We start from the raw sequence: 22,898 nt of genomic DNA, 5'->3' as shown, positions 1-22,898 counted from the left end.
TGGAGAAAAATACAATAAGAAAGGGAGACTGGGAGTACTGGGGGTTGGGGTAGGGGTGGTGGAGTTTGCTATTTAAATAGGGGTGGTCAGCCGTACCTGCTTTTAGCCACATATGGGACCCCCCTTCATTCTGATCTTCCCTTCAAGAAGATTTAGGAAAAGCTGAAAACAAAATGAGTAATTTGTTTTTTTATATCTATAATTAAGTGAGTAGTTTTGTGACACCTTTATTTTTCTGTTACAGAGTAAAAGTTCAGGGCTTTGTAGTAGCTATTTTTCATGCTGCTCAAGGCCCTTTTTATTTATATTTGTTTTTTGAAGGCTGGGGTTTCTAGAAACCAGATTGTTTGATAGGCACCTGGTTATTGTATTAGTTTTCCTTTTTTTAAAAAAAAATTTTGCTTTTTTAATCTACTGTTCATTTGCCTCTTTTATTTTAAAGCCAACGAAAATTCTGTTTTATTGCACTAAAGCCTACAAGGTTCAGCAATTTCCATTTGGCTTGCTTGGCTGTGGCGCAGTGATTCCCACACTGCACATTAGGGGATCTTGCAAGAATTCTAAAGTCAGACCGCATCCTAGACCAATTAAATATAAATCTCTAGGGGGTGGGCCACTTACTTTGGTTATTGACATTCTCCAGGTAATGCCAATATACAGACAGATTTGGAACTGTTGGTGGAGGGTGTAGCTTGTTCTGTGGAATTGAGCACTTCTTATTGTCCTTGTCTTCATTTAGCGAGCTGTAAGTAGTTGGAAAACAAGTATTTATGTAAGGCACACATCACATGGGGTGATGTTCACATTTATGTAGAAGTTTATTGTTTGAAGTTGCTTTGTTGCCATACTTCATTGTATGAATGAATGCATACAATAAAGTATGTATTTTTGTTGTGTGTATTCAGGTATGACCCTTGAATGAATCCCCTTTATTTTCCCTTGCGTGTCCTATACTCTTATTCCCCATGACCACCATTTTTACATAAAGACCAGTTTACTAGTGTCATGCTGTAAACAGAAGTTACAGGGATGACGTTATTAGTTTGTATTAACAATTGTGATTGATTGTAGTTTTGGGATAGAGCTGATGAGTGTTTGGCTTTTATTCTGATGTTATAGTCTGATTATTTGGTCAAATAGGTTTAGGTTAGTAGTTAAATTAGATGATTCTCCAGGTTTGGATTGACTTGCACCCTTCAGAACTGTCATCTTGATGCTCTAATTTGTGCATTTTTGCTGTGGGTCCTGATGTGACCTACTGGAGGGATTTAATGGATTGAAATTAGATAATATATTTACTAATTGACAAGTGGTGGATATGTGTAGTGTGTCATAGTAGAAACAGTGGATTTAAAAGCAGGAAGTTCTTAGTTCTAGTCTGATTCAACAACTTACCAGTTCCTTGAGCTTAGATGAATAAATCACATTATTTCTCTGTTTTTTTAGTATCCTTATCTGTAGAACAGATAAACAGATACTTACCCGTCTACATTATAGAATGCTTATGAGAATAAAAGTGAAATATAGTACAGGTAAAGTGCTTTGTAAAATGTAAAACAGCATAAAAATTTAAAATGGTGTAGGTATCACCATTGTTATTTCCCAGTGCCAGGTAAAAAGAAAATGCAGGAGTCTGGGCTTGTTTACACTGAGTAGCATTTCTATTCCGTTGTTACCATCACTAATGCATACCTGTTTTAATCACACAAACCAAGTGTGACTGTGTTTACACACTTGAGTCTACAGAAAGAATACTTGAAATAAAGAAGAATACCTAAGTCATTTGCTGCTATCCTCCTTCATATTTCTGGTTTCAACGTCACATATGACCTTTCTTGAACAGATTTTTGATTGGCCAGTCTGTGGCCAGATGGGAACTAGATATTTGTGTAAATTGCAGCTGATTTGACAATCCATGTTGTTGATAGGAGACTTCAGTCTCTACTTGATGATGGTCTGAGAATTCTAATCAGTAGCTTTTGCTTGGCTTGACAAGATAGGAGGAGCTTGTTAAAGAAGTCTATTATCTCTGAGATTCATCCCAATACTAATTACTTGTGGTTGCCTAGCTCTTGAAATGAAAAAAAGCCATATTCCTCTATCATTCCTTTGTGGGATTTTAATAGTTCATGTTAGTAAAGAGCTGTGTAAGTGCTGAGCGTTTCTAATGGATTTGGGGCTCTTGCAGAGTGTGGGCGAAATTGTCTTGATTGAAGTGTGAGCCTGAAGTGACTCTGAGACCTCCTTTGCCAACTCTTAAAAAGAGAGTTGTTCTGTAACTTTTTCTTGTCCCAGAGTAACAACATGATGGGGTGAGTGACTTTCGGATGCTTGTTAAGAGAGAATGGCTTTCCTAGCGGTCTCTTCTATTGCCGTTTGTAGTAGAAACCCAGGTTTTAATGCTCTCTTATAGAACACTGATGGGAACTGGGAATTGAAGGGACCATGAGGTTAGGAACAAAAAAGGTTTTTTTCTAAGCTTTCCTATGAGCAATTTACAATTATCTTTCTCTTACAGTGTCAAGTATAGGTATAGTTTAATCTCATCAGGAAAGTAATTGTGAACAGATCTGTTACAAGGTCTTTTAGAAGAAATTAGGCTCTTAATTTGGAGTTATACATCAGAACCCCTACAACTATGCATAGCTTAGCACTTGGGATCCACTTCTAGAATTTTATTTTAAGGAAAGAATGAAGAATTGGAACTGTTTTGTGTTAAAAATATGTATACAAGGGTACTTATCACAGTAAGATCTATGAAAGTAAAAAGATAGCAGTGACTTAAATATAGGGAATTGGTTTAAGTCATTGTATGTATATTTATACTCATGCACTAGTATGGAAATACTAAATGTAATGTTTAGGGATAGGGACTTGCTCCCACTGTATTGCCAAATGGAAGAAGCATGTTTAAAAGCAATTATTTTTGAAAACACTTTGCATGGAAAAATGATTGGAAAGAATTAGCTTAAAATATATATCACTGCATCAGATGAGTGACAGTATGATAGCCTTTTTCTTTTGTAATTTTCTGTGTTTTTCAGGTTTTCTTGGTTGAGTAGGTATTATTTTTGTAATTTGGGAGAAATGCAAAGCCTAAGAAAAAAATATCATTATAGGTCTCACTTTTTTTTTTAATCTGTGAAATTAGGGTGGGACCCCAGTCTTGACAACCTTTAAAGGTCTCTTTTACTTTTCATCTCTCAGATGCTGCCGTTCGGTGAGGCTCAGGCTGAGAGTATGATAGAGTCTTTTAGAAGACCTGGCTTCCCCTACTTGAGGAGGAAAAAAAGAAATATCACTTTTGCTTTAATAAAATATGGGAATTATTTGTGGCAGCATGCCCTGATGTTTAAAGAGGAAAAACAAAAAAACCAACAACAAAAGAGGGAACCCAAAGAATGCTTAAGAAAAGCTTAATAAAATGGTATGCTTTTAGAACAAGTCTGCATTTCATGGTAGTAATGGGGTGAGTTCTGTCATGAAGCAAGAAGTCACATTTGATCCTGTTTTTGAGTTTTATTTTCCAAGATAGATCTGAAGATACTTTAAAGAAGAAATTCACAAGTAAAGGTCCTTTTCTTTGACAGCATTTTGTCATTCACTTATCAATAACTTCATCTAATTTGCCTTATCCTGTAAATTCCATTATCTCCCTGGCAGTCTATTGCATTAAGTCCTTAGTACCTAATATCGCCTCATTTACATTGACACATGCTTGACCTCAGCCCTTCTCCTCTTTGTTAATGCACCAACAAGCACTGATATCTCTCTGGAGCATAATCATTTGCTGTTAGCTCGACTAATAACAACCCTTCATTTGAGCTGATGAAGGTTTATTAAATAAAAACATGCAATAACGCTGGCAGTAATGAAGGAAGAGTGGAGGTAGACAGCATCCTTTTTTTAATGGTGAGAGTACACCAAGTCTGCTTTATATGTATTGGGTTTCCTAAGGGAGACAGGGCACCTGAATGGGTCTGATCGATACTGTTTTATCAGGCTGATTTAAGAATGGGCACTTTTGATTGTCTGACTTGATCACTGTTGATTAGCATATAGGCTGAGGAGTTGGGGAAAAGTATTCTTGCTCTAGGCACTTGGCCTTGCTCCTGATGCAGCCATCTTTGAAAGCCTGTCTTTAATACCAGACTGTCAATAACCCCAAGGCTTTCAGGCAATGGCAAAGCTTAGCCATAGGGAGTCAGAAACATCATCTTAGTCTGCTCTGGTGAAGCTGGAATCAGAGATTGTTTTTCCCATAGATCCCACAAGAGTCCCCGAAACCTTCACAATAGCCCTAACCCTTGAATAAATCCTCTTAGTTTCCCTTTCATGTCCCATACTCTTACTCCCCCTGACTACCATTTTTACATGAAGACAGTTTACTGGTGTCATGCTGTAAACAAAAGTTACATGGATGATGTTATTAGGTCTGTATTAACAATTGGGATTTTTGGGTTGACTTGCTTGCACATTTATGTCACATGCGTATATTGTGGTATATCCTAGTAAAATTATTTCTAGTGTATCTGATGCAGTTAAATGCACAGAGTTCTATAAAGGCTACAGTGCTCTGCAAAAAGTGCTGTGATGTCCCAGATGTATCGGAGCTTTCTGCCGCTATAATTGTTAGGTTGGACCATAGGAAATAACCAGTATTTGGTAATTTTTGACCTGTAAAAAAAAAAAAAGTATTTTCAAATGGTTTAAATTAATAATGTGATAGATACCATGTTTGTTTTTTGTTTTGCTTTTTTCTAAGCTGCATTGTTTGTTCTACTAGTTTCTGTCTGATAAAGATAAAAATTTCTGCCTTGGGAAAAATCAGGTATAGCAAAGTAGAAATAGCTGGTGAGTAAACGATCTGGGATTCTTGGCTCCTATGTGATAAATATCTTCCCTGCTTGCTTAGAGGTGAGTCTGAATCATTCAGCATTCACTGGGAGATCTGGAGGCCTCTTGTGCCCAACCAGGACTCTCTGATCCTGAAGGTGGACACTTGGGGGTAGGGGACCCTCTAGGGGAGCAGGACCTAAAACCACTGGAGGTTGCCTTCCAGCAGTTGAGGGGCAGGGCTGTGGCAGGTGGGTGACCTGGGAACTAAGTAAATCTAGGGATTCAGGGCATGTTTCTTTTATTTATAGACAGATTTTGTGGTGTTCTTATTTATTAAATAGTTGAGACTGCTCAAAAAGTTTGTTTAACTGTGTCTTACTTATATGTGGGAGGAGGGAGAGTATCAATTCTCTGGAGTAGCCTAATTTCATATCTTTACTGCATCTCGAAGGTAGACCACGGCAACATGTTCATAATGGTTATGTTGTCTTACTAGAAAAATGCTTCCTTAAGGGAGACTGACTGACCTAGTGAAAAGTGATAAAACATTTTGGAACCATTATAATTTTCAGAGTCCTCAAGGAAATATTTGTTTTGGATTCAGTAATGGCAATACATTTGCTTTCCTGAGGGAACAGCGTTGCCCAAATAAGCATTTTCATTAGCTTCCAGATGGTTTAGTTTATCAGTTGTGTTTTTTGTTGATATACATGTTTTTCTTCTTTTTCTGGCTTGAACCTTATTTCTATTCAGAAACAGTTACTCATGTCATTTACCTTTGTGTGTCTTACCCACCTCAACTAAAAAAATAAAAAGATCGGTAGTTTCTTTTACAACATTTCTCCAACAAAGCAGCTGCTGAGAAAGGCCAAGTTTAGTGTTCCTCCAAAATATTTACATTGGTTTATGTCGGAGCACAAGACCAGATCTTTTTACTTAATAAGCTTGATTAAGACTGGCTAAAGACAAGCATTTAACTATGAAATAATTATTTCCTGTATTTTAAACTAAAATGAAATTGAGAAATAGGCTTTGGGAAAGAAAATGTAAGGGTATGGTGGTTCCTAATTGCAAAGATTTTCCTTTGTAGTAGACTTATGTCTCAACTCAGGCACTTTTTTTTGGAATTCTTGATTATATACATTTTATCTGTGTGTTTTTGGGCTATTATTTTAGTTATAGAAACATTTTTTAGAATTTTTGTATTCTTACGTGGATAGGTTTCTAATAGCAAAACCTGCTTCCTGTTCAATATCATGTGATAAAATATTTGGAAAATGTTTGCTTATCTTCATAATCCTAAAGGAAATATTTGTTTTCAACTCTAAAACAGATTCCTATTATCTGTCTGAGCTGTTTCCAAGTGTGTTGTCTAGGACATTAATATTCTATTAGATGGTAATAGGTGTCCCGTGAAAAATCTCACTGACTTGTTTTTTCCTCCAAAATGCATTTAAAAATACCTCTATCCATCTATATATATATATATGAAGAATTCCAAATACATTTAGGTGACTCATTATTATATAGTAATCTAACTTTAAGAAACTGAGATATACGTGATAATTCTAGGCGGTCATATTAGAGATCATTTGGGGCATGAATGCGTGGCATTTGATGTGCATGAATAGAGGCACGGACAGCATTTACCAATTCACTGTACTGTGTATGTTGTCTGTTTGGTCTTTCATTTGCTATGTTTTATCCTATAATTTTAATATATATTTGTGACATTATTCAGCATTACATGTCACACTTATGAACCTGGTTTTTTTCTTTAATTTCTTATAGCAGCTACCCTGTGAGACTGTTTTGTTGCTGTCTACTTTAATCCGACTGTGTCTCTTAAATTTCTGTTAATCTTTCAATCAGTGTGTTATTTAAAAGTGACTCCGTAGTCATTACATTTGAAAAAGTGAAGTAATTTATATAATGACCACTTCCCATATATTAAAACCGTCTTTTTAGCATTAATTATGCACATTCCTAAAGACAGATGATTATTTTATGATTTCTAGTAAATCCCAAATCTTAGGAAATACCTGGAAACCGGACCTCCCAGAACAGAATTGACTGTCAATGGCAGTCTGTTGGGATGACTGCTGCCTCACCAACTTTTCCTTTATGTGGAAACTTTATGTTTCACACTCCTTAAAACCAGAGAAAATTTAGGAAGACTATTTTGTTGCTGTCTACTTTAATCCAACTGCGTTTCTTATATTTCTGTTTAAGAAATTTAAATATCTTTTAAATTTCTCTTAAATCTCTCTTAATATGGCATTTGATGTGTGAATAGAAGCACAGACAGCATTTACTAATTCACTGTACCATGTATGTTGTCTCTTAAATATCTTTCTAAGGTAATCTAGAGAGCAATTGTTGCATTGGCAACTATTTTCTTTAAGTTGGTTTGAGTACCACTTAGTATGGTTACAGTAAGGGAAGACGGTGGCCTTGTCCAGCTCTCATAATCATAGCTTTACAAATAGAACGTTAATAAGTGCAGGCCAGAAAATAAAACACAGTGTTTTCCTATAGAAATAAGAGACTATTCTGTCTTCTCTTTTGTGGTAAGGTTTTCACATTTTTGAAGTTCTGAGACTATCTTTGATAATAGATATGTTAATTGTACTTGTATTTTGGGTCAAGGAAACATATTCAAAGTTTGTCATTTAATTGGTTACAATGGTTCAAAGATGGAAGGACCACTTCCTGAAAATGCTTCACTAAAACATGTTGGGAATACCCTCTGAGGTTTCTTTACTCATAGAATTAATAGGAATTGTTAAATATAATTTCAGTGAGCATTCAGGAGGTGCCAGGCACTGCGCTAAGTGTTTTACCTGAATTTTCACTTTTAATTTAATTAGGTGGCTTTGAAAGTTGATACTTATAAAATTCAGTATGTGGAACATATACTGTTTGGGTTAAAAATCTTCATGTAAATGGCTCCTACAAACAAATCAAGTGTGGATGTGCAGTGGGTGGTTTTTAAGCTTAAATATCTCAGCTGGATTTAATTACCTTAAGGGATAAGGCTACATGATGGGCCAGTGGTTTACCAAATTATTTTTCATTTTCTGGATCTCAGTGTCACTGAAGGTTAATGCATCCTCTCTTCTCTGCTAGAGACCCGAGTTAAAATCCATTTTAGGGCATAAGTGTAAATGAATTTGTTGCTGTTGTTTCCTCCTTGGGGACACTGTGGTCATTTTGTGAGGCTGCCTTTCCATTTGGAATTGCTGGCAGCTTGCTCTGGGCCCAGGGGCTCTCATAGCAGGGGCAGTGCAAGTCAGCATGAAAATGAACTGGTAGGCTTCAGAGGGCAGAACTGGCCCAGGGCTTGTCACTCTTCCATTCCTTGATTCTTTCTTGGTTAACTTAAGGAAACTTATTTGCTACTGACATTTGATTATAGCACATCACAAAGCAAGTGATGTGGTTGTGGGTAAGCCATCGCTTTTTCTTTACCATTTCAGGCTGGTTTCTATTTGGCAGCTACAAAGGTTTCTCTCTTCACTGTCCACACACTCCTAGATGACCCCTTAGAGTGGTATAGATGTGTGATCAACATTTTTGATCAATATGTTTCATGACTTTCTTTACCTGTTGCTTTAGAGTAAATGCTTCATTCTTTAGGAGTGTGTTTGTAGCCATAATTACATTTAAGGGTTTTGCCCTGAAGTATTATTAGTTATTTCCTTTATCTGTACTTATTGGTAATATTTAATATAACCTAAGCAGTGAATAATACTCATAGCATTTTCATCCCTGAGGGAGCTCAGTTGTGTTCTTTCCCTCTAAGCTCATCCTGTCATTTCTTTCTCTCAAAGAATATCATGTAGAATATGCTCTTTACGTTTTTTTCTTTGAAAATACACAAGATCTTTATACATAAAAACAAACATAAACATAATTTTATATACACGAATAAGTGGAATTATATCATGCATGCTGTCTTTTTATTTTTTTCTCCTTTGCAGATGTCACTTTGAGTTTCAAAGTGTGTTAGTTGCTCCAGGTTCCCTGAATCCTTCATGCTCTCCATTTATTGTAGGCATTCCTATACCAGTTTGATTTATCCAGCCCTTTTGTCTTGAAAATCTCCCAAACCACTTTGCGCTGGGAGTATCTTCCTCTTCATGTTTTGCCTTCCAGTCACCATTCCTATCCCATTTCTTCTATCAAACTGAATCAGGACAAGGAGAGGTGATGACTAATATTGTCCACTTATAGCATTCATGTAAAAAAAAATGTATTTACCTCTGTGTGATGCGTATTTGAAAAGAGTGAGAGAGCGCCCAATTCTTGGTAAGTACAAAGAGGTCATGATTGCTGTGAGAATAAGTTCTTCTTAAAACATTTATATAGTGTTATTTTTTTAAAGTCTTAGTTTTAAAAAAGCTAGCTTTGAGTGAAAATTGATTAAACCATTAGTACATGGGATTCTTGTGAGAATGTGAATGATAGAATCATTTAAATAGGGAAGTCTCTTTCCATGTGTCCATTGACCAGTATGTGTGTGGGCATAAATAGTGTGCTGTGGTGCTGTGCATGCTTTCATATTTATCTTTGTCAAGATTGCTTTATCGTTATCTAAGGTGAGAAAAACTCTTCCCTAGCCACGTTATACTCTACAAAGTCTTGTATATGCTGATAAAGTTCTCATAAGCTCCCTTTTGTTAGTATTTTTTAAAGAAGTTTTTCTTATTTATAATATTGCCAGGTTATTAAGTTGTACTTAATTGTGTCTGTTTTTACTCTTTTCAGGTGTCAGCAGTTGAGTCTTTGGAGGGCCCTTTGCTCCAGGTGGAAGGACTGAGTGACCTTCGATTAGAACTTCACAGCAAGAAGATGAACCTTCACTTGGTTCTCATAGATGAACTGCACCGGCACCTGTACATCAAATCAACTAGCCGAGTTGTGCAGCGTAACAAGGAAAAAGGGAAAATGAGGTAGGTTAAAGAGGATACTATACCTTTGCTATAGTATCTTGTGGCAATGTAGGATTGGAAGGAATATTCTTTGTTTCCCAGAATGTTGTTGTAGTTTATTTTACTTTTCCTTTAATGTACTGCCTCTGAAACTTGAGGATGGTTTTCTGATAGGAAACACTCCATGTTCTGAGAGGCTGACATTTGAAGTTTGTTCATCCATTCTACATTTATTATGTTTCTTTTCTGTAAGGATATATAAGAAGTGTAGAAATGTAGATGTATTGGCTGGATGCAGTGGGTTATGCTTGTAATCCCAGCACTTTGAGAGGCTGAGGTGGAAGGATCACTTGTGCCCAAGAGTTCAAGACCAGCATGGACAACAGAGCAAGACCTTGTCTCTACAAAAAAAGACCAAAATTAGCTGGGTGGAATGGTGTGCACCTGTAATCCGAACTACTACAAAGGCTGAGATGAGAGGATGTCTTGAGCTCAGGAATTTGAGCTGCAGTGAGCTATGATTGTTCCAGTGTACTCTAGCCTGGGCAACAGTGAGAAGACCCTGCCTCTTAAAAAAAAAAAAAAATAGATGTAATGATTGAATTATAAGATTCTTTGTTACTTAGGGTTATGTTCAGCTTTAGGCTGTACTTTTTCTAGAATAGTTTAGGAAAGGTTCAGAGAGAATGCCTTTATTCCTTGGTTGGTTATGGCATAGCCCTATATTTAATGGCCTGGATAGTCTCAAGAAATTCATTAGCCTGGTAGGGAATAATACTAGATCTTAAGATGGTAGAACATTGGCGTTTTTAACATATGTTAGATAGCTGTGCATAGTACATGTCCTTCCAACATTTTTTTAGACAGATCTTTTCAGAGGGCATTTTAGCACTATCTACTGAAATATACATGTTCACACTTTTTTATTCTGATATAGACAAGAAGAGCACTGGAAGCAGTATGTACTGGGAATAAAGTCTTTCAAGTCTTATCCTGTTTGAATAAAAAATCCCAAATTTGCCTATGATGCTTCAGGTTAGTCAGAGACCCTGACAGAGGAAGAGAAGATTCTACCTCTTTTCAGCAGTTGGACACTAGAAAAACTTCTGGCAGGCACACAGAATTGAGCTAGGGATATGTACCTGAGACATAACTTCAAGACTAGCTCTGACTAGGGTATCTGCCAGTACCTCAGCAGAAAGTGAAGTGATGGCTAGGGGAGGTGCTACAGAATTCTTCCCACAATGCCTGGTGATAAATAGCAGATCTAAAGAGATTTCTTCCCATGCAAGGTTAAGTAATAAAATCACTATGAGTTTTGAGAATATATTCCGTATTATAAGGGAAAATGAGCATTACTTTGAGGTCTCAGAGGAAGAACGTTTATTTAAAAAAAATTTTTTTTAAAGGAAGCAAGAAACATTTAAGAGATTTAAGCTCAAGGTTTCTCAAAAAATGCAAGAAACACGATGTAGTAGACTGTTCAGAATAATCACTCCTTCCCCCTCTACTTTAGTGGGAGAGGTGTATTTCCTACCCTTTGGTTTTAGGTCTTTGGCTTTTGCCATCATTAGGGTACATGACACAAGTAGGGGCTTCAAACATATGTCATATGTGCATATGTCAGTGGGTGTGGCCTCTCGTGCCTCTGCCATTGCCTTGCTGTTAGTCCCAGGAGAAGGGTGAGAGACACAGGGGACTGACTCAAGATCAGCAGACCTGCCTAGCCTGGATCAGCCAACCACCAAAATGTATGCTTATTGTTGAACATTACTGAGATTTTGTAGTTATATGCAGCAAGCACATAGCTTCTATGAAACAGTAACAGGGAACGACAAGAACAGAAGGAGGAGAGATGCTAACAGAGCCAACTTAAACATGAGTAAAATGTAGGAAACCAAAATGAAGTAGGGACATTTAAGTCTTTATTTAAAACTTCAGAGAGAAGATCTGAATCACTGATGTGGAGGGAAAACTTTCCTCATGTTGAAGAAGAAAAAGACAAGATGCTGAAAGGAAAATGATAAATACAAAAGTTGAACAGTGGTCAATCCAGTGATTTTAGGATCACACTAGAATGATAGTGTTTGGGCTGAATTATGACCCCCCTAAAATTCATGTATTGAAATTCTAATCCCCAGTACCTCAGAATATGATGGTATTTGGAAATAGGGTCTTTCAGGAAGTAACTAAGTTGAAAGGAGGTTATTAGTGTGGGCCCTAATCCAGTAGGACTGATGTCCTCATGAAAAGGAAATTTGACATACTTGGAGGGAAGACCATGTGAAGACACAGAGAGATGATGGCCATCTACAAGAGGAGAGAGGCCTCAGAAGAAACCAACCACGCCCACACCTTGATCACAGACTTCCAGCCTGGAGAACTGTGAGAAAGTAAATTTCTGTTGTCTAAGTTATCCAGTCTTTTGTTACTTTATTATGGTAGCTGGAGCTAACTCAGGGGGGATCAGAAGCAATAATTAGAGTATAAATAAAGAAACCTACTTAAACAGAAAAACAAGACCTTGTTCTGCAAATCAAAAGAATTTAAGGTAAAATTAATTTAAAATAAAACTTTACTGTTAGATACAATCTGGAAATTCTTATGATTTTCAGAAAAGAATTTTATAAGCACCAGGAAGAAATATTATGTGATCTGAAGTGACAGAGATAATTATTTGCCCACCCAATATTCATTCTTCCCTTTATTTTTAATGACAATCTTTACTTTGTTCCTGGTGGCCATAGGCCCAGCTAAAAGGCTGCATTTTCCCTCCTTCCATATAGGTAGAGAGTGATTAGTGGGACTTCGGTTTGCAAGCTGTTGAACGGGGAGGTCATTAATTTTCAGATATACCAGTCTCACTGATATACTCACTCTTTTACCTTTCATTTGCCTTTCCTTACTTTCTATCTGGGACATAGATTGGTGCCATCAAGCCATCCTAGACACGAGGTGACCTTGAGGATAGAAGCCACATCTTGAGCTCCTTGATCATGCTGAACCTCTTTTCTAGCTCTGGGTGGGGTACCTCTTTTATATGAGAGGAAGTCTTTATTTTACTCAGACCACTATTATTTGATCTTCTGTTTTACACACTTAAATCCAGTTCAGTTGCATAGTAAGAAGTAAAAATCGGGCTCACCAGGATTTGCTGAATATTAAATGCCAGAAGACAATAGAGCAAAGTCCATAAATCTGAATAGAGAAGAGTTGGGATCAAAGACTTCTCTACCCAGCCAAGGGGATATGACAGACATTCTCAGATATGAATTTACAATAAAAATCATTAGTATTCTTTTTCTGAGCAAAATACTCAGAGATAAACTATAACACAGACAAAATTACAACTGGAAAACAGTAAAGTTGTAGGTAGTTTGAAACAACTTTGAGGGCCACATACCATTAAATATGTACATGTATGTATATGTAAGTAAGTGACAAATACATTTTTACAAGATTGAAAATATCAGGTAAAAACCGTTGTTGAAAAAAAAGGTCAGCCGAGTGCAGTGGCTCACACCTGTAATCCCAGCCTGGTCAATGTGGTAAAACCCCATTTCTTCTAAAAACATAAAAGTTAGCCAGTCATGGTGGTGCATGCCTGTAGTCCCAGATACTCAGGAGGCTGAGGCAGGAGAATCACTTGAACCCATGAGGTGGAGGTTGCAGTGAGCCAAGATCATGCCACTGTATTCCAGCCTTGGTGGCAGAGCAAGACTGCATCTCAAAAAACAAGCAAACAAACAAAAGGTCTATGTAGTTAAGGAATAGTCTCTAATAATAAACAGAATTTAGATCCTTTTTTACTCAGTTGGTAGTTATTAGGAAATTTGGATAGATAGGAGAAAGAAATGCTGAATTCTTGTTTAAGATGAGTCAGAAGTTTTGTTTTTGACTTAGAATAACTAGGGAAAATATGTTTAATTTTGATTTTACTAATCTAGATATGAATATTTAAAGATTTTTATATTTAAAAATCAACAGAGAAGACAAAAATGTTCCCTATTACAAAGGATATTGTACTGTAGCCCTCCTTTGTCAGCAGGGGATACATCCCAAGACCCACAGTTGGTACTTGAAACTGCAGATAGTACCAAGCTCTGAATCTACCTGCACAGTAAATCCTCACTTAATGCCCTCAATAGATTCTTGGAAACTGTGACTTTCAGTGAAATGAAGCTGTAACTTTAAGTGAAATGACGTACAGCAGGTCCTAGAATAACATTGTGTCCTTCAAGTTCCTCCGTTGATGAGAGAAAAAAAAATGGTTTCATTATATGCCAAGATTCTTGATTGCAAATAGAGGAAATCAGTCTGGGTAACTAAAACAGGAAAAGAATTTATTGGAAAGTTATCAGGTTCACAGAATCTATGGGAAGTCTGTATAATCAGGCTCTAAAACCCAGTAGGAACCAACGGAGATTAAGCAGCTGAGCACCCAGTCTTAGACAAGCCACAGGAAGGGTCTTTTTGGGTTGCTATTTTTGCTGGCACCATGCCCACAGTAGCTGGATTTTAAACTCTTCTGTAAATGATCTCTAAATGTCCCTGCATCTTTCCTTATCTCTTAAAGATTAAAAATTCTGGACTCAAGCATCCAGTTTGCTGAGCCTGGGTAACGCCTGGCCTCCTTCAGCTTCCATAGTAGGAAGCGGGGCCTTCTTTTTACTTTGATGCAGTCAGTGGGAATGGACTGGTCAGATGTTTGTTACCCAAAACAAACACCCAACAAATTTCTACTGCAGGAGAAAACAAAGGAAATCACATGAAGTCACTTACATATAAAGACCAGACATTTTTGAAGTAGAAAGTAGGCAGTAGAATTGGCAAATGAAAGAAAGGTACATGCTTTCATACAAATAATAAAAAGTCTCTTTGGAGGAAATGAAACAAATGGTGAGACTCTCCTCGTTTTTGGCCCATAAAGATGTAAGTTTCTGTTAAATTCCAGTTGAAAATTTTGAAACTGTCAAATGAAATCAGAAATTCACATGAAAGAATACATATGGAAGAATTGTTTAAAAGAATTGCAAAGGAAGTTTATGAGGGGGCATTTCTTATATGATATTAAAGCATGTTGTAAAGCTATTTTAGTCAAAACAGTAGACATGCAAAAATAAAAAATAATAAAAAAAAAGAAAACAGTACAGACATGAAAATAGAAAATTCGGTGGTTGAGACAAAATAAGAATGGAGAAATAGACCCCAGGATATATGGACTTGAGTATTTTTGAACAATAGTTCAAGTCAGTTGGGGGTTAATGAAGGCTATTTAGTATATAGTGTTCAGACGATTGACTGTTGATTTGAAGAAAATAAATTTAGATGCCTACTTGTTATGTAGAAACTGTTCAGCCAGATTAAAAATCATGTAATAACACTTTATTAGCATTAGAAAAACATATAGGGCTGGGCGCGGTGGCTCACGCCTGTAATCCCAGCACTTTGGGAGGCCGAGGCGGGTGGATCACGAGGTCAAGAGAGCGAGACCATCCTGGTCAACATGGTGAAACCCTGTCTCTACTAAAAATACAAAAAATCAGCTGGGCATGGTGGTGCGTGCCTGTAATCCCAGCTACTCAGGAGGCTGAGGCAGGAGAATTGCCTGAACCCAGGAGGCGGAGGTTGCAGTGAGCCGAGATCGCGCCATTGCACTCCAGCCTGGGCAACAAGAGCGAAACTCCGTCTCAAAAAAAAAAAGAAAAACATATAGGAGGATATGTGTGGAGGAGCCTTTTCCAAGCATATCAGAAGACATAAAGAAATATATTAAATTGTTTAGCCATTTAAAAACCCAAAACTTAGTCTTCAGTAAAATGGAGTCAAAGGATAAACTATATTCTGAGAAAATATATGTATGTCATATAAAGCTTTAATATCTAAACCATGCAAATATTCTTAAGCTTAGTTAAAACGGAATACAGACAGTTCGTAGATTAAAAACACAAATGGCTAACAAACATAAGGTTGTTCAATATCTTGAGTAGTCAGAGAAATAAACACTTGAAAAGTTAAATTCAATTTCTTGTTCATCAGATGGTCAAAATCAAAGACATTGATAGCATGTTATAGTGGCAAAGATGGCAGAGATTTGTAGCTCTCTTTTGATGGTGAATAACCAGTATGCCTCTTTGGAAAATAAATTTGCATGTTCTTTGTCAAGGGAATTTTATTTCTATGTCTACATCCTACAAAAACAGTACCAGTTCATAAAAATATATGTAACAAGACATTGATTGTGACATTGTTGGTAAGAACAACAAAAAAATGCAGCTTACATGTTCATTAAGCAGAGTATATTATATTGATACCATGTAATTATAGAACTTAAAAGGAATGATAATGATTTCTATGTGCTGATGTGGAAAGGTTTCTGAGGTGCATTTTTGGGTCCCAAAAGCAAATTGAAAAATAGCATAGATAGTATGAACCTATTTGTGAAAGATGGAAAGGATAGAAACTTAAATATGTATACTTTACATATAAATATTTGTGTTTGTATAGAAAATGTCCAGATAATGTCAAACCCTGATAAAAGGAATTACTTGTGAGAAATAGAAATGTGAGATAGGGAACAGGGAAGTAGAAATTCTTTTATTTCCTATGTACATCATGAGCATGTTTTCAAAAATGATAATAATTACCAATGATCCTTTTGAAGAAATTTTTTAATTAAATGGGAGAATGTTTAGGTTATGCTTTTGAAGGGAAAAACTAGAATTCAGAAGTATGCAGGATGATCAAAGAATGTTGAAAAAGGAGAATGTGTGCCATTTTTCGGGTGTGTGATATGGGGGGAGTGGACAGACAGAGACTCATTTAAAAATATTTTTTCAAGCAATCCTTGCACCTCAGCCTCCTAAGTAACTGGCATACCACTGCATTTGGCTTTGATGCTCCTTTCTGTAAGTTGTTTTGGAAGGCATTATACCAAAATGATGTTAATGGATTATTTTTATTTTTTGTATTTTCAAGAAAGAATTTATACTTTTATAGCCAGATAAAATTAACAAAAAGTTGTTTAAAAAATAATTCTTTTATTTATTGCATGCATCCTGGATTAATACTCGGTTTAACCTTGCTTCCTCAGCCATCCTGGAAGAGAAAATTTGGTGTCCATATTTGTCTCTGGGCATGCAAAGAGTGTTCTTCACTCCATTGTATTTGCTTCCTAAGTATTTTGTCTTTTAAAGATTGTTTTTTTCTGTTTAAATATGTTGGTTTTCTTTTTCTTTTAGTTCTTTCTTGTTTTTTTTTTTTTTCCTTCTTTGCTTAGATTTTAAATTTTTAGCTTCAGTTTATTTTCTGTTACTGTGTCTTCACCCTTGGTCTGTCATTTGAAAGCATGACTCTTTTTTACTTTTATACCCTCTAAATTATTCATTATTCTTTCTGTATGTTCCACCAGATCTTAGAACTATCGAGAATTACTATGCCAGACTTTCCTGTTTCATTATTTAGTTAAATCTTCTTACTAAGGGCACATTATCTTTGACAGATATTTCTCAGCTCGGTTTGATTTAACAAATTTTATGAGCACTTGCTCTTTGACAGGTACTGCACCAGCTGTTCTGGTTGTAGAAGTGAATATATCAGTTATTAGATTTTCAACTTAAAGTTCAACTCACCTCAGTCAGTTTTTAGCTTCACAAAATCAGCCAAATGAATTGCAGTTGTAAATTTTGGATATAGTTGAATCCATTTATTGCTAAGTGAAGGAACAGAAATACTTTATAATTAAAAAGTAGATGTTTAATAAGCTCTCAGCACTTCTAACTCCTCTTAAAAAACTGTTTTCATATCTTGAAATCTAACATTTAGAAGCAGATCCGTACTAGTTGGATGGTTGGTTAATGGCCAGGAAGTCCTTGAGGTTACAGTGGTTGTTGCTTGTTTTTGGTTTAATTTGTTGTATACTTCTCCTGTCCTCTGCCATGTTGCTATTAAATGGCAGAATGCAATCAGTCACAATATACAATTGGTAATTTTGGGGGGACTACTTTATACTAGAAGGGATTTACTGTACATCAGCTATCTTTTGATCTCAGCTGTGAATGATTCTGAATGAATTTAAAATAAACATTTGTAATCATATATTTAAAAATAAAAATATTTCCAACAGTTGAATTTTGATTGTATTTTTTGTTTTCAAAAACTCTGAGAGATTAAAAACCCTTTGAAGGTATTAATTCCTTCTTTATCTCTGACATATGGTGAGAAGAAGTCTTTTTCTCTGTTATGAAATGGAAACTGAGGTCTGTTCTGTTTTACGCGATATTCTGTAATAGCGCCTACCTTCCACTGAGCTTCGTGTCTGAAGTCACAAAGTGAGTGGGTGTGCCTCCTTTCTCTGGAACTTTTGAGACTAAGTCCTTTCATAAAACAGCAGGAGAAAAACTAAAGTCATTTCCAGAGTTATTTGCCTTTGGGTTAGTGCTCACAAAGGAGAAAATTGAAGCCTAAGGGAAAATTTTAGAGAGAGAGAGATGAGTGTATGAAAATAGTTTTGCAGTAAATTGACTTTCTAAAAGTTTATTGATGGAGTTCAAGGGCCCTTCTGGCTCTGATAATAAAATCAGCAGGTTATGTTTTTCAGAGTTGAAATGGCAAGCCATTTATCACCCTATATTTAACTGAAATATGTTTTTAGGTTAATACTGAGAAGATAATTGTAGGATTTAATCTAAAGTGATTCATGTGTACATCTGTGTTCATAGAAGTGTGTACTATTATAAATACATATATAAAAATATCAGTGTGCACACACATAACTGTTTCATCAGGTGTGGCAGGCAGTATTGCAGCTATATAATTGAATTTTTCTGCTGATTGACACCTTTGTTTACCTGTGCTTTAAAAATAAACCCTCCATTTTGTTATAGAAATATTTAAATATTTAGACAATGTATGATATATTTTTTCCTGCCATTTAAAGTTGAAGTTTTTTTACTCTGTAGCAGTACCATGAACCTGTGTCTTCTTTTATAATAGAAAATTTTATTTTACTTTATTCTTTGGTCTGTTGAAGCATTTTATTTGTAAATATGTATTACTTCCCCAGGATTTTCTCTCCTGTGTGTTTTTGTGATGCTTTTTCATGGTCCATGATGTGAGCTGAATCAGTACAATGAAACCAAGCTGGTGGGATGGAAGCAGATTATTCTGTGATTTTTCTAGATCTTTGACTTGGATGTCAAATCTGGGGCTGATCACTTCACACTTGTTCACAACAACTTGTCCACACTGTGAGGTTCACAACAATTTTCCCAGCTCTGTGATCATCAGTGATTTCAGATTTGCTGGTGTACTCATGCTTTGTCATTCACAGATGAAGATGACACCAGATAATGACTTTGGAGAACAGTCTAATAAGAACCAGGTGTTTGCCTCTCTTTTCGGCATTCTCGATGCTCGTGAAAGCAGCAGACAGGACGTTTATGCACATCATTATGATGGCATGGAAAGATGGTGGAAAGAGCTCTCTGTGTCTTTGGGTATCTGTATCCAGGGCTTAGGGGGACCTGTAAAGCGTTTTCTAATTGTGAGTAAAATGCAGGTGAAAGAGGATGAGGTCATTGAGTGGAAAAAAATGAGAAGACAAAAGAAGTCATAAAACAAGAAAGAATGGACAACCATTATGAAAACTTATTGGATTTGAAGGCTGTTGGATTTTCTTAAGATAGCTTAGGCTAGGAACTTGTAGGTTTATATTGGTGGAAAAGAGTTGTTGGGAGGATGCCAGTTCAATTCCTGGTAAATGCTTTCAGTTACTTTAATATCTTATACTTCACTTTTCACATTAGCCTGTGAGTGATTGTAACAATTGGAAATATGCTGTTTGGTTTAGTTCATATCTTAGTTATACTTGCATTCTCAGCACTTAGCACAGTGCCAAGCACATAATGGATGCTGAAGAATTATTTGAGTAATGATTCCCTGTTTCCCTGTAATAAGTGAAAAGGGAGAACTTAATGAGTGTCATAGTAATCCTCAAGGCCTAGGACAGTGGCTCCCATATTATTTGTATTCAATAAAAAGAAGAAAACCTTAAGTGATAATTTTGTTCTTTAACACAGAGTGAAATTATTACTTGAACCCAAATTATTACTTAACAAACTTTAAGTTTGTTTTTTGAAGTTCTCAGAACATGTTTGTTTTTTATTGGATTGTAAATACACACATACCTAGCCCATTTGTTCCAAAGGGAGTGTGGGAGGAAGATGGAGATATATTGCCGTGGTCGGGACAGACATTGTTCACAATTTCACACATCCTTCCAGCCTTCCATTTGAAGACATCTTTTCTATGGGCGTGGTCTCTTTCCTGCTTCTCCTTTGCCTGCTCTCCTTAGCCACTACTACTGATGATGTATTTCAGCACTAAAAAGTGAGAATTATGGCTCTGACTTCTCTAACCTTGGACTTGGCTTCGAGAAGCTCTTATGCTGTAGACAGTGTGGCGAGATAATTTTATTTCTTGAGGGCAGGGAATAAGGTTTAGCTGGCTTGGCATTGCCTGTGTTCTTGCACTTAACAGGTGCTCATAAATGGAAATTAATTTGAAATTTTGTTTTTTATAGTTTTTGTGATTTAAAATTAATGTGTTTATTTTGAAGAAAGTTGATTTATTAGTTTATTTAAAGCTTATTAGTTTATTTGAAGTTAATCATTAAGATGAGGGGCTTGGCCTTGTTAGGAAAGGTGAAATAGATAATCAAATACTGAATTAACCTGTTTGATAGCCTTAAATCATTTTAATTGTTGTGATTCTCAATGTCATGACTTTTATGAGTCTCTTTTAAAGAAAACTAAATGTAGTAAACTTCTGGAATATGTCAAAAACTCTAGCTTGAAAAACACAAGTAAACAGTTAAACCTTTATTTGGTATCATGGCATGGTGTCATTTGATCTTTCTTTGTTGATAAATGAATATTTAATACAGATACAAAGGAGGATAGTGAAATTACCTGGCATCATGTTATTACAAGGTGGTCATCCAATTGATCCAGAATACACTACACTAATTTTTAAAACAGCGTTGAATGAGATGACAAAAATTTAAGTACTTGTAACTCTAATAATACATTTTTATACCCCTTTCTGTGACAATCACCTCTTAATTGGAAATATATTGGGGAGCTCCAGATGTTTGAAGTTCCAGTGTAAAGAGGGCTCATGACAGAAACAAAAGTGATAAGGGTGGGGCGTGTAGTGGGACTTCAGTTGGTTTTGGAGAAAGTGGTAACTGGTACTTCTTTTCCTATTTAGCTCCCTTGTGAAAGATGCTTCTGTTCCTCTGATTGACGTTACAAACCTCCCTACTCCTCGAAAATTCCTTGATACCTCTCAGTATTCTACTGCTGGAAGCTCAAGTGGTAAGTATTTAATTCTCCAGCCACTAAGCTTTTTAGTATGCTTCAGTTCCTAGGCAAAGACCTGGGGGAGCTTTTTGGGGGCTGGGCTAGGTTGGGCTGGGCTAGTGAGCCTGAGATAAGTGTGTTGAAACCTGTGATAAGCCCTTTGTAACCTTCAGAGCAAATATGTACAGTGATTTATTGGGCTGTTGCATTATCAAGGTTGAAAAGTGGCAGCTGAACCTGGCCTGCCTGGGGAATCGAGCTGCATCTGTGTTTTATTTGACCAGTACTGTTTTTCTTTCCTTTTCTTTTCTTTCTTTCCTCCTTCCCTCCCTCCCTTCCTCCCTCCTTCCCTCCCTCCCTTCCTCCCTCCTTCCCTCCCTCCCTCCCTTCCTCCCTTCCTTTCTTTCCTTTTTTTTTTTTCTGATGGACTCTTGCTCTGTTGCCCAGACTGGAGTGCAGTGGCGTGATCTTGGCTCTCTGCAACCTCCACCTCCAGTGTTCAAGGGATTCTCCTGCCTTGGCCTCATGAGAAGCTGGGATTACAGGCACCCGCTACCATGCCTGGCTAATTTTTGTGTGTTTAGTAGAGACGAGGTTTTCAACATGTTGACCAGGCTGGTCTCAAACTCCTGGCCTGAAGTGATCCGCCTGCCTTGGCCTCCCAAAGTGCTGGCATTACAGGCGTGAGCACTACACCTGGGCCACCAGCACTGTTTTTTTAAAGTTGAGTTTTGAATACTTTTTGTTAGAGCTTGTGCTTTCCTTTGTGCTATAATCTTTATTACTCCTAGTAGCTTTTACTCAACTGTCTCATGTATTACGTTCAATTTCTGGTCCTAGGGAGCTTTTGAGTGTGTGACCTCTGTCCTAGGCCCTCTCCACTCCTAAATGTGCATGCATCCACGTGTGCACACACAGTCATACCTGTAACACACTTTGAGGAAATATCTACAAACTTATATTTTCTTCTTTGGGGATATCGAATATCCTGTTGAACAAGACCAAGCCATTTTGGGGTTATGTTTAAGGTTGAGGGCTGGTGGGTACACTTTGAGTCTGAATGCAAAGTTTTAGGAGACTCTGGTGGTTTGTCTTAAACCTACCTTTGCAGAGGGTTTAGCTCAACTGGCCTTGGAGAGCTACTGGGCCTCTGCAGAAAGTTTCTCTGCTGTTGTAGCTTTGGGTTGGGGGAGAAGAAGACTGGATGTCTTTTGTGGGATACCTCGCAGGTGCTTTCTTGTGGCAGCCAAAATCTTCATTGCTTTTCAAAGAAATTGTAATATTTATTATCGTTGTCTTTTCGGATAAAAATTAGTTCTTACAGTTCTTATTAGTTTTGTAGAGCTTGAGATAATGAAAGGGTGGAAAAAATAGAAAAACAATTTGGATTAAATCAGTACATTTTGTCTAACTAATTGGAAATGTTTCTGTTGAGAGCTTAATAATATATTGTTGGTGCATATTTTGTTGCCTTTAAAATACCACTTAAAATTATTTTAGGGTTATTTAGGCTTCGGACCTTGAAGTTTATTACTTTAACTACAGGAAAGTATAGAATTTTATAATAGATTTTCCTTTGTTAGTTTAATTAGTAGCTGAGTTTTAAAAAATTGCAAACATTTATTTTTATTATGATTCTTTACAGAAGTTTGTACTCCAGCCTCTTCTTGGAGCTAAAAAGGTTTTGTTTTCTCCCTCTTTCTGATGTAGTGTTGCTTTTGAGTTTTAACACTGCTCTGAGCTGTTGTAGACTGTGGAATTA

General features: G+C 36.6%; 1 protein-coding gene across 4 annotated transcripts in view; it reads left to right on the top strand.

Moving 5' to 3' along the window:
* Window positions 1–22,898, top strand: part of EXOC4 (exocyst complex component 4) — an 805,456-nt gene that overhangs the window by 43,641 nt on the left and 738,917 nt on the right. For 3 of the 4 annotated variants that reach the window (XM_032275643.1, XM_032275645.1, XM_032275646.1), the window contains exons 4-5: window positions 9,610–9,794; window positions 21,045–21,151. In XM_032275643.1, the coding sequence (XP_032131534.1) occupies window positions 9,610–9,794; window positions 21,045–21,151 (292 nt within the window). Of the gene's footprint in view, window positions 1–9,609; window positions 9,795–21,044; window positions 21,156–22,898 lie in introns of all 4 variants that reach the window. The other variant, XM_032275644.1, reaches the window with a different exon arrangement.

This window comes from Sapajus apella, unplaced genomic scaffold (genome assembly GCF_009761245.1).
Source record: "Sapajus apella isolate SASKATOON/1434 unplaced genomic scaffold, GSC_monkey_1.0 scaffold7, whole genome shotgun sequence".
NCBI lineage: Eukaryota > Metazoa > Chordata > Mammalia > Primates > Cebidae > Sapajus > Sapajus apella.
The sequence above is the reverse complement of the archived record's forward strand: the minus strand, read 5'-3'. Positions and strand labels throughout refer to the sequence as shown.